Consider the following 12,648-nt stretch of genomic DNA (forward strand, 5'->3'; position numbering starts at 1 on the left):
TTTATGTATCTCCTTGACGGAAGATTAAGAGGAAGAATTTGAGTTAAGTACATTTTTAATAACAATGTTATAAGCTTTAAAAAGTTGAAAAATTAAAAATACGGAAAATACACTATATGGAAAATATACTATGGATTGATGACGATTACACGCACATCCTTTATGTTGCTAGGCTCAGATTTATATAATAGCCTGATGGATGGAAGCATGCGTATCCGATAGATCCAATAAATCTCTATATTTAGTGTATTTGGAGTTGGGCTTAATAGCATTGTGGTTGCTTGTTGTTTATATATGCACACTGGACATTGCTTATAGCAAATTCAGTTCCTGTGTCTTTAAATAGGATAGGACTACAAATCTCTGTCATTCTGTAGTTCTCTGTGATAGGCTCTTCTTGAGCACATGTTCCAGTTCCCTGTGTCTTATGGGCAGTGCGTTTTTTTCTAGCAAAAAAAGTGCCGGTACTCAAATGCCAGGCCACCTTTCAGGAGTGGGGTGATCACTGAGGGACCCACCCCACAATAGCCAGGCTCCCTGCAACCAGTCACAGAATCTATGACAAGGCAGAATTGGTGTGTAGGGACTGAGCTCTTTCATTAAAACTTGGGAACCATGGATCAATTTTAGCAGACAATGGGAAAGGTGCAGGTACTCAGTACTACTACTACTATTTAACATTTCTAAAGCGCTACCAGGGTTGCACAGCGCTGTACAATTAACAAAGAAGGACAGTCCCTGCTCAAAGGAGCTTACAATCTACTCAGTACCCCCAAGTACCCCCTCAAAAAAAGCCCTGCTTATGGGATTCTCCCTATTGGCTAGCCTGGCTGTCTAGGATTGCTGGTGCTGGGTAGTAGTCCCCTCTCTACCTCTTTATAGGATCTGTTGAACTGTTGATTGCATGCTTACCCTGTGTTCCAACTTTCACGCTGTATTAGGGTTGCAAAAGGCCCTCAATCTTGGCAATTGCATCAAGATTTTTACCACAAGCACAGTTTAAAAATATTTACAACATCTGTTCTCAGCACAGTGCTTAAATCTCCCAGCAAATTTTTGTATGCTGAGGGGACTGGTTGAGAACAGACTGCAGTCTGCTGGGCAGAAACTCTTGTTCAACACTTCAGAACTGTAAGTCATTTTTTTTTGCCATGTAATATTTATTACAGTTTTGTTATAAGTAATTTACAACAATCAAAACAAAAACAATATGCTAATATTGAAAACCATGTTATGTGAAAACAATATAAATCCAGGCAATTACACCTCCTCACCCCCTCATCCCCCTCCCACCCAACCCACCCTCCCCCAAACTGAGAAAGCTTAGAAAACTGAGATTAAGAAAATAACAGAGAGACTGTGAAATTCAGCAAGAACCATTAACATGAAGATAAATAAGACTGCAGTGGGGCCCAGAATCGATCAAACTGTTGTTCCTTATCATGTCTAATAACTGTTAATTGTTCCATCGATAGAATGTATCACAGGGAATTCCTCCAATCAACTAAAAGAGGAACTTTAGGTGCCTTCCAGCATCAAGCGATTTCACATCTGGCCGCTGTTATGCAGAAAAATAAAATCTGTTGTGAGACATCATCTAAATCTGGAGAAGTAAAATTGAGGAGGCACACTGCAGGGCTAAAGAGCCAATCAGATATAGCCAATATATGGTCAATTTCTCCCCTGACTGCAGACCAAAACTGGTGTATAACAATGCAGTGCCACCACATGTGGAAATAAGTCCCTTGTAAACCACATTGTCGTCAACACAAAGTAGGAAGATTACGGGATATGCGGTGAAGTCGTGTAGGAGTGAGATGCCAGTGCATCAAAACTTTGTAGTTATGTTCCTTGACTTGCACAGAGAGAGACATAATTATTACAAAAAATACTCTCCCAGTCTGATTGAGTCCAAGTCTCGGTGATATCACATTCCCAAGTGCCCATATAACTAGACTTCTGGAAGTCAGAAGGCTGCAATATATCATATAAAGCCGAGATGAGGCTTTTGGAAGAATGGTGATGATGCCAAACTTGTTCCAGAGGATGCCACTCTCTGGAGAGAGTGTTTTTCCATGCAGCAACAGAAAGTCCATGTCGTAGCTGTAGATAGTAGTAAAAGTCAGATGCCTGCATATCATATTCCTTCTGCAGCTGATCGAAGGATTTCAAACTCTTAGTGTCAAATAGTTGAAATACACTGGAGAGATCCCTGTGATCCCGGCCCCTAAAACCAGCCTAGATCAGTACAGACACTCCTCCAAATATAGAATGAATAAGTGATAACTAAGAAGTTCAATTATGACCCCTTAATTTAGATACCTGCTTATGCCATAGATGTAATGTATTCTTAAAATAGGGATTAGGAACAGTGAGATGACTTGTCCAAGACCCTGACATCTAAGGGAGGTAATGCAGTGGCACATTTAGAGAGAAGGACTGCTCAATCTGTACATAAGGTTTAACTTTCAGTGAAGGCCTCCAGTCCCAAAGGTGTTGAACCTGAGAAGCTAGGTAGTAATAATATAAATGAGGAACCCCCCCAAGACCTCCCAAAAGCTCACTTACATAGTAAGATATCACAAGATACTAAAGTTTGCACTTACTCATATAAATTGAGACAGAAACTTTTGCCAAGTAGTAATAGTTGTTGAAGGAATCGAAATGGGCAGAGACTGAAAGAGATATAAAAATTTAGGAAGTACATTCATTTTAATAATAGCCATCCTGCCAAACCAGAAGAACAGGCCTCAAGACCACTCTCTAAGGTCCAATTTAATTTTACGCCATACTGCACCATAGTTGGCCTCAAATAGCTGCTGAAGGTTCTGCATAAGAATGATTCCCAAATACTTTAACATGTCAGAGACACATTTGAAGGGAAAATTCTCCCTCATCCCCTTCCAATCCAATTCCTCCATATTAACATTCATAGCTTCTGTTTTGTCCAGGTTGGCTTTACAGCCAGACACCTGACCATGTGAAGACATTTCTCACATAATTACAGGTAGAGAAGTATGACATTGAGTAACAGATAAAATAATATAATCAGCAAGCACAAAGTTTGAGGGGCATCCCATTAACTGTGATACCTGCAATATCTTCTGAATCTCTTATACATTGAGCAAATAGCTAATCGTGTTAATTGGCATGTTTAACTTTGTTATTATTTCCTTTCAAAGTTGTTTTTCTGACTTTGTAAATCATAAATGCAAATTAAAAAAAAAAAAAAGAAACCTGCAGCCAAAGGAAAACTGGAGATGAAAAGAGAGAGAGAGGAGAATGTGGGAAACGAGACAGACATGACTGTGGTCATAGGCTACCTCTAGTATAATGGGAGAAAGAGGAAGGTTGTTGTCAATAATAAAGGCATGCGTACCTTCAACTCACCCTCGCTAGATGGTGTCACCTGGACATCCTCCTAAGATTTCCCAATTTCTCCAGAAGGAGAAAGTGAGATAAAGGAGGTGGGGAAAAACCCCCCAAGGGAGGAAAGAAAGGGAAAAGAAAGAGAAGAGGGCAAGAAAGAAGTGGAGGAAAGAGGAAAATAGAGGGAACTGAGGATGATAATTCTGAGGGGAAAAGAAAGTAAATAGAGAGACTTAAATATTGTGAGAGCAGAAAAAGAGACAGGTGAAAGGAAGTGAAACAGAGAATAAAGTGAAGTGAAACAGAGAATAAATCATAGAACATAGAAGACTGGGAAACCGGTTTTCAGAAGGAGAATACTCATCTACTAATACACAGAAAATATCCACTGCGTTCTGTGAAATCCGAACTCAAACACTGTGCAGAAAAAATTGGGACGTTACCACATAAATGTGAGTTTTTAAATTTCCCGGGACACTAAACTGTATCTTTTGGCTGTGTGTTCAGGGAGATTGTAGAGTCAACCCACCTCCAGTCTGGCAGCCCCTGTAATACTTTGGAGGAAAGCGTTCACCTGGAAGGAAATATCGACTTGCCGTGACAAGAAGTTATCCTGTATGTAGGATTTGACCTCCCGCTGATACATTATCCTTTCATTCCCAAGATGTATCTCAAGGAGCAGATGTCCAAGAGAAAAAGGGAGGGAGAGAAGGATTTTAAATTTAGCACGCACTTTTTTTCAGTTGTAGCTCAAAGTGAGTTGCATTCAGGTATAGTAGGTATTTTCTTGTCCCTGGAGGACTTCAATCTAACCAGTCAATATTCAGCCTAGAGCATTCAGTGTTGTTTTTAAACATACTGAATTAGATTCATATATTTAGTGTTGGCCCATATCTGGGTACCAGCACTGAATATTAGCAGTACTTAGATAGTTGCCGGGTCCACCGTTGCTCCATTCCAAACCACTCCAGCATTAACCATGCTCCTCTGAACCACCAACAGTCCCAAAGAAGCCCAGCGTCTAAAACTTTAATACCAAGAATTTTACCAATGAACTTTTGACCTCAGTGGCAACTCGTATCATAAAAGCTAGAGCATGTGTTAGCTCGCCTTGCCTCTTCTCTGGTCTATAGTGACTTTTAACTCAAATTCATTATTTTCAATTTTTCAAATATTGTTATGAATAGATATTTTTATACATTTTTAAGGAACTTTAAAAAGAGTTCATTCCCCTCCGAAGGGACACCACCTTGTAGTGGTGGAGGGGCTTCTGTGTTTCAATGACTCAGAGGGCTATGCTGAAGGGTTACCCATATCAGACAGGCTTCTGAGGAGAAACCAGACAAAGAGTGTCCCAAACTGGGAGAGTGGTAAGATGGCGACCTGAATTTTATATGCCCAACGGCCCAGCTGCCCTCTGAAGTTTCGTCTTCTTTACGTAAATTTCCTCTCTGCAATTGCAGTTACCTTAACTGAGAAGAAGGGGACAACTGGCGGTCAGCCGCCGATGGCCAGCGTTTTGTCCCCTGAGCAGCAAATGCGGGACCGCTGCGCGACAAACTGCCCACAGATGAAAGGGTTAGTGAGTCCTTTGATTAGTGCTGGCGAAGGAGCGTCGACGCTCTTGGACCTGGAAAAAACAACTCCATCGCTCCCGAATTATTCAACCATCATGTCCAAAGGAGTGGTGGAGTGAGTTAGAGGCATATGCTGAAACGGAGGACGTTTACAGCAGAACCCAAATCGGCAGAACCACTCCTAAACACCTATGAGAAATCAACTTGGAGTTTTTGGCTCCCGTGGAGGTTACATTGAATACCATCTGGAAGGCGCTTCGGGACCTAACGGTGGCAGTAAATAATTTTGTTTCAGATATAATTTTATTAAAGAGTTACATGGACAATTTAACTGAACCCTTTGAGAGTGAAAATTTGATATAACAAATGATTCTACACAAGCAAGAAGTGGTTATGATTTTGAAAATGATAATAGACCAGAAACTTTACTTTAAAAGGAGTGAAGCCTTTGAAAACTGGGATTACTTTAATCAGTGGGACTTGAATTAGAGACTTAAGTATATGTATTGTTAAATAACTTCTGGTTTTTAAAAGAGAAAGAATGTAATCAGATCTATTATTTCTAACTAATATTGGACAATAAGTATTTTTTCAATTAAATGATTTGACTTTACACCCTTATTGGCCTTGAAGAAGCCAACCAGATGATAAATGTGGAATAATGAATTAGACGAGTAATATCTGGGGATAATCAGGTTAATACCACGTTTTTTTTCTGTTTACTGTTTAATTGATCTCCTTGTCTTGTTTCACTCTCTCTATTCAGTGGTCTAAGGAAGAGAATTGAATTACCTGACTGAAATAATTCCTATATATTACTTTCTCTGTATTTCCGGCAAGTTGTTTTATCACTTGTAAAAATTTAAATGGTTATTAAAAAAAAAATAAAAAAAAGAGTTCAGTCCAGTCATAAGTTCTTATCTCATATCTGTAAAGAACATTTATAACTGTCCTTTAGAGATATGAGATAAGAACTTATGACTGGATTGAACTCTTTTTAAAGTTCCTAAAAAATGTATAAAAATATCTATTCATAACAATATTTGAAAAAATGAAAATAATGAATTTGAGTTAAAAGTCACTATAGACCAGTGAAGAGGCAAGGCAAGCTAAGAAATGTTCTGGCTCTTATGAAATGAGTCGCCACTGAGGTGTATGACTTTTTATGTTAAAAGTTCATTGGTAAAAATCTTAGTATCAAAGTTTTAGATGCTGGGCTTTCTTTGGGACTGTTTGTTGTATACTTAGCCCCTGTCTGCTTTAAGTGAACAATGTTTGTGTGCCCTTCAAAGCTGATTCCTCTGAACCACAGTACACAAGAAACTCACCCAGTGAGGAAATGTTGTGGTTTTAGAGAGAAACCCTCACCAGAATGCAGGGAATTGATAAAAAAAAGTACAGAATCTGCTATAAATGTTGTTCTTTTACCAAACCTCTTCCTATAAAAAGTAAAGCAACCACCAAGAGCACAAATTATGGCAGCAACCCACATGTTAACACCCTTCACCCAGCTGGTGTGAAATCTAACCCCCCAAAAACCTCAGCCCCTGAATTGAGTCACACTGAAGAATAATGAAGAAAAGACCTGAAATTACTCCAAAATGAATGGAAGTGTGTGGAGAGAGCCACAGCGGAAAGTCCTTTGCCAAGATATGCCTCGCCAAAGTATATCCCAAAAGGCAATTCAAGAGATCAGTGAAGATATATGGAGGCAGTCTGGCCAGATTCAATGCTCACTCCATTTAGATTTAGGAATGGGTCAGAGGTGGAGATACTCAACTGCTATCCAGTTAAAGATAGCTGTTTAAGGGGACTGCACAAGCAGCACTCTTAACATAACAGATAAATTATGCAATTAACTTTAGGAAAGCATATGCATATCTAAATAGAGAGAACCACTGAATAGATGAATAAATCATCTGATTATCATTATGTGGTGATTCTGGCTTTGAATATAGCCTTGGACATTTTTAGACCTGCATAGCAGCATGGGGGGAAAGCCATTACTTATCCCTGGGATCAGTAGCATAGAATCTTGCTACTCTTTGGGATTCTGCATGGAATCTTGCTACTCTTTTGGATTATGCCAGGTAGTTGTGATCTGGATTGGCTACTGTTGGATACAGGATACTAGACTAGATGGACCATCGGTCTGACTGAGTATGGCCATTCTTATGTTCTTATATTCTTAATAGTAGGTTGATAATGATTGAACAAATATTTTGGAGTCTCATTATTTCCTTCTCTATTAACAGGACAGAGAGAGAGAGAGAGAGAGAGAGAGAGAGCTATTTTGCTTCCTGGAGGTGAAAGCGAGCTGCAGCATCTTTGGCAGGACAGATAAAGACATGGTTCCAGCTCTACCTTGAAGACAGAAATTGAAAGTTCTAACAGCAGAACTTACCGGAACCAAGAAAAAAACTTACATTTCCATCCTGACCAAAAATGTAATCATGATTGAGCTGACAACAGTCTCTCTTAGCACCACAGCAGTATAGAAGATAATGGGACAGACGAGAACAGTTTTGTGAAAGAAGATACACGCTTAAAATTAAGTTTCTTATGCCTTAGTTTCATCATCTCTGTCTTGGGATTCATTGGGAATGGAATTGTCATTTGGTTACTTGGCTTCAGAATCAAGAGAAACAAATTCACTGTCTACATCCTGAACTTGGCAGTGGCTGACTTCCTCTTCCTTCTCTTTTCTTGTGCTATGGCACTGTGTATTCTTTTGGATCTATTAGATATTCTGTATTGGAGTATCATAATTGTCAGTCACATGCTGGTGTATAATACAGGGCTGTACCTCCTGACAGCTATCAGTCTGGACCGCTGTTTGTCTGCTCTGTTCCCACTCTGGTACCGCTGCCAGGGCCCGAAGCACCAGTCCTCCATTGTATGTGTTCTCCTGTGGACATTCTTATGCTTGGCCACTGGAATAGAATGGATTCTCTGCAGTGAAATGCTCTGGATTGACTGTCCACAATCAGCATTTATTTCCAATAATGCTTTATTTTTTTTCTTCTTTACTCCACTCATGGTGTTTTACAGCTTGACTCTGCTTATCAAGATCCAGAGGAGCACCCAGCACCAGCGCCCACCAAAGCTCTACGTGGTCATCATGCTCACAGTTCTTCCTCATCTTTGGTCTGCCTCTTAATTTGATGCTGCTGATAATGCACACATTGTCTTATCCTCTCATCCCCATACAATAATTATAAACCCACAACCCTAAGCATTCCTGTTTATTCTCTTCCTATTTCCGATAGCCTCAAAATCTTAGGTGTTACTATTGATAGCCATCTTACACTTGAGAGCCAAGTTAACTCCATTATAAAGATGTTTCACTGTTTGTGGAAATTTAAACGTATAAGACATAGGCGCCCCGTATAAGAGGCTTGAGGAGGCTAAGCCTCCCCAGCCCAGCTGTGAACTTCCCTGCCTGCCTCCTTCTCCGAAATCCGCCAAGACTCCCGACGAAATCTGCTACTGCTGCCGCCGCCGCTGCTTCTGTTGAGCAGCGGCAGGAACAAGACCTACGCTGATCTCCGCTGCTGCCGCTTCTCTCCACAGCCAGCATAAGAAGAAAAAGAAGCGCGGGGCCGCAGCAGCCTTCAGACATGCACTGTCGGCTCTGCCGTTCTCTGTCCCCTGACGCCAATTTCCCGTTCCGGAGGCAGAGGATCGGCAGAGCCGACAGCGCATGTCTGAAGGCTGCTGCGGCCCCGCGCTTCTTTTTCTTCTTATGTCAGCGCTGCTGTAAAGAGGCCCGGAGGGAGAGAATGTGGCTGGAAATGGTAGGAGGAGAGAGAGGGAGAGCAGGGGAGAGCCAGGGACATGGACAAGAGCAGGGGAGAGCCAGAGAGACATAGGGAGAGAAAGAGGGGGCCATGGAAAAGAGCAGGGGAGAGCCAGGGACATGGAAAAGAGCAGGGGAGAGCCAGAAAGAGATGTGGAGAGAAAGAGGGGCCATGGAAAAGCACAGGGGAGAGCCAGGGACATGGAAAAGAGCAGGGGAGAGCTAGAGAGAGATGGTGAGAGAAATAGGGGACATGGAAAAGAGCAGGTGAGAGCCATAGAGAAGATGCTGGATGGAAGAGGGGTACAGAGAGAGAGAGATGAGTGGAAAGATGGGGAGAGAAAGAGGGGATATGGGCAGGAGAGAGAGAGAAGCTGCTGGGGAGAATGGGGGAGACCCTAGTTGCCAGACTGAGAAATGCTGGATGAAAGGAGGGAGAAAGAGGAAAAATGCTGGAAGGTGGGGGCAGAATGAGGGAAGACGCGGTAGGGAGGGAAAGAGAAAAGACACTGGAAGGATGGGGTGAGAGAGGACATGCTGAATGGAAAAGGGTCGAGAGAGAGAACTGTCTAGAAGGAAGGGGAGATAGAGGGAGACAATGGACGGAAGGAGAGGGAGACAATGGATGGAAGGATTGGGAGAGGGTAATGGGTGGAAGGATGGAGAGAGAAAGAGGTATGACACTGGATGGAAGGGTAGAAGAGAAAGGGGGAAGGTGCTGGACATGGATGGATGGAGGGAAGGGAAGACTGGAAGGAGATGCACATAGATGGAGGGCAGGGAAGAGAGGAGAAATGTTGAACAGGGATGGAGGGAAGGAAAGACAAAGGAAGGAGATGCACACGGATGGAGGGGAAGGGAGAGAGGAGAAATGCTGGACATGGATGGAGGGGAGGTAAGTATATGCACATGGATTGAGGGGAGTGAGGAGAAATGCTGAATATGGATGGAGGGGAAACTGCTGAATTTAAGAGCTGGATCAGGACACTGAAGGATAGGGACAGGGCTACAGATGGTAGACAAGATGCATAAGGACACAGGAGGATGGTGGACATGGTGAGAGAAAAAATATCAAATGGAAAGAAGACACTGCATAAAACAGAAGACACTGGGACCAAAGCGAATAGAAAAACTAAATGATCAGACAACAAAGGTAGAAAAAAGTATTTTATTCAGAATTTATTAACTGGAATATGTCAGCTTTTGGAAATGTGCATCTGTGATATTTTGCATGTAAGTTTCAATTTTTCTAGTATTGCTGCATGCTGAGTCTGACTTCTTGAGGTAACTTTCCAGTTGAGTATTTTTCCTTCAAATCTGTTGTGTCATGTCTTTTTCATGTGTGATCAAGGTGCAGTGTTCTGCTAGCGTGTAGTATTTTCAGCCATTTTTTGTTTTTTTTTTTGTTTCACTAGGTTGTGTACTGGTGTTTTAGAGCCCGGTGTAATTACAGTGCTGCCTCTCCACGCATAAGGTTGTAGCTCGTCCTGTCCTTGGAATTAGTGCTGTTATGGTTTGGTAAGGTTATGAGTGTGTTTTTGCACAAGTTTGTGTATAGTGTTTTGCAGTGGAGAGATTGTGTATTGGCCTTCCTGAGGTGGCACCAAAACATCAGAAAGGGTTTTAGAGCCTAAATCATGACACACTACCTCTTGAAGGATCTACATATAGTCGTTCATAAAAGGAGCTCATTGTGAACACTTTCCACCCTAAAAGGGTGTTTTGTGGCTCTACATGAGAATTATGATCCCTTGTTTCATATTGTTGACAGTCTGCATTTTCCGTATGAGTGGTATATTGGTTTATTAGGGTCTGCCCAGTGTTATGGTACAGTAAGGTTCTGATTGTGTTTTTGCAGAAATTTGTGCATAGTGTTTTGCAGTTGAGCAATTGTGGTTAGTATATGCTTCGAGCAACCACTTTATTCTTTGACATATGATACATATCTAATATCTAAATTTAATAAAAGGTATTAATTGTGACTTTTATTTTTACTTTTTTTTTCTGTGTTGTCAGACAATTATGGATATAAGCTCTGCCCCTGGCTCCACCCCTAACCCCACCCCCTTTAGCCTCCCCAAACAGTTGGGCCACCGACCGCCTATGGTATAAGACCTTACTTCCCGAGGGAAATATTCCGTAAATTGATACAATCAATGGTTCTGAGCCACGCAGATTACTGCAATGGATTATATGTGGGATGTAAAGTACAGCTTATGAAAAAACTCCAGACAGCCCAAAACACAGCTGCCAGGCTGATATTCAATAGTGCTAAACCTCTCCGATTATCTCCGTTTTGGGACACGTTGACTCCAACAGCCCGCAGTAGGATTTTGAATGGATAACTCGTAGGGAGGGGAGGGAGGGGGGAGGGTTAGGAAGGGAGGGAAGGGAGGGTGTTGAAAGGGGTGTTGAAAGGGTGGAGGGAGGTGAACACGGGGTGTGAGGGTACACAGATGGAATGGGGAAGACAAAAGGAAAGCTGCAGAACTGTACTTGTATGTTGTTGCTGTTCCATTGTGGATAGCCATCAGGCCCCACGGTGAATGTGATTTCTCAGAGGGCTGAGGGGGGGGGGAGAGAAAATGAAAATGTATGATGACAATTCATACCTTGTATTTTAGATACATGTATCCATCATTTGTTCTATACACCTGTTTATGTTTTGTACATTATGGTATTATTGTCATTAATAAAAATGATTTATATTAAAAAAAAAAACCTCTCCGATTAAAACTGCACTGGCTCCCAATCAAGGAACGCATTGCCTTCAAAATCTGCTCTTTGGTCCACAAGATTGTCTACAGTGATGCCCCAGGATATATGATTGACTTCATAGATCTTCCGACCAGCAACAGAACCACAGCGTCACGTACTTATTTGAACCTCCACTATCCAAGCTGCATTGGACTCAGATACAAATCAACCTATGCATCCAATTTTTCTTACTTAAGTACACAAATGTGGAATGCACTACCAAAGAGTGTGAAAGCGATTCACGACCATCAAAACTCCAGGCGATCATTAAAGACCTATCTGTTTTGCAAGGCCTACCCTACCGGCCCTACTTAAATGCCTCAACTCTGCAATGCATCAATATCTTACATCGCATTGGACATTATATATTCCTTTATTTCCTTGTCCCTTTTTGTACCTGTTTACTCTAACCTTATCTAACCCTTATTTTAAATTGTATTTGTTTAACATCTACCAGACTTGGCGATCGCCTTTATGGTATTATGTAAGCCACATTGAGCCTGCTAATGGGTGGGAAAATGTGGGATATACATGTTACAAATAAATAAATAATAAAAACCTTCTCTATTTAGTCTTTTGTTGTCTGTCATCAACAGCTCAGCCAATCCCTATATATACTTTCTGGTGGGAAGTCGAAGCAAGCAGAAAGGCCAGGACTCTATCAAGGTGGCTCTTCAGGGAGTTTTCAAGTATGGGATGGAAGAAGAGACAAACCTTAACTCCAGCAGAGCAAATACTGAAATATAAATGTAGTGGCTATCACATAAAGATTAATTCTACAGCTCCTCAGATAATTGAGTTACACATGAAAACCTTGTCCAATGTGAAGGGAAGGGTTGAACTTAGGGATAATTTTAAAACAGGTAAACAGCAAAGCAGACAGGGAAAAGTCCAAACAAATCTTTATTGAATGAATTCCAGTCCCGATGTGGCCATGTTTCGCCAAATAGACTGCATCAGAGGATAATATTGACAACTAACCAAGGGAAAATCTTTTATTCCTGGAATTAACCAACATTCAAGATGACTTTACTCCTTAATCACTTCTCCAAGCCTTACTTTGGCAAAGCCACCCAGCTTCACAACTCAGCACTTCTTGGAGACAGACTTACAGCAGAACACCAGCTTCACAGTGGAAGACTAGCA

The 12,648-nt window shown here is 41.5% G+C and overlaps 1 protein-coding gene across 1 annotated transcript; it reads left to right on the plus strand.

The window, feature by feature from the left end:
* The first annotated feature begins 7,240 nt into the window (after nt 1–7,240).
* Nucleotides 7,241–12,249, plus strand: LOC115461399 (proto-oncogene Mas-like). Its single transcript, XM_030191171.1, is given in 4 exon segments — nt 7,241–7,439; nt 7,442–8,078; nt 8,080–8,133; nt 12,075–12,249. Coding segments are annotated over 4 exon segments (906 nt in total). The 5' UTR covers nt 7,241–7,399.
* Nucleotides 12,250–12,648: the final 399 nt, after the last annotated feature.

The sequence above is a fragment of the Microcaecilia unicolor genome, chromosome 1, assembly GCF_901765095.1.
Source record: "Microcaecilia unicolor chromosome 1, aMicUni1.1, whole genome shotgun sequence".
Taxonomy (NCBI): domain Eukaryota; kingdom Metazoa; phylum Chordata; class Amphibia; order Gymnophiona; family Siphonopidae; genus Microcaecilia; species Microcaecilia unicolor.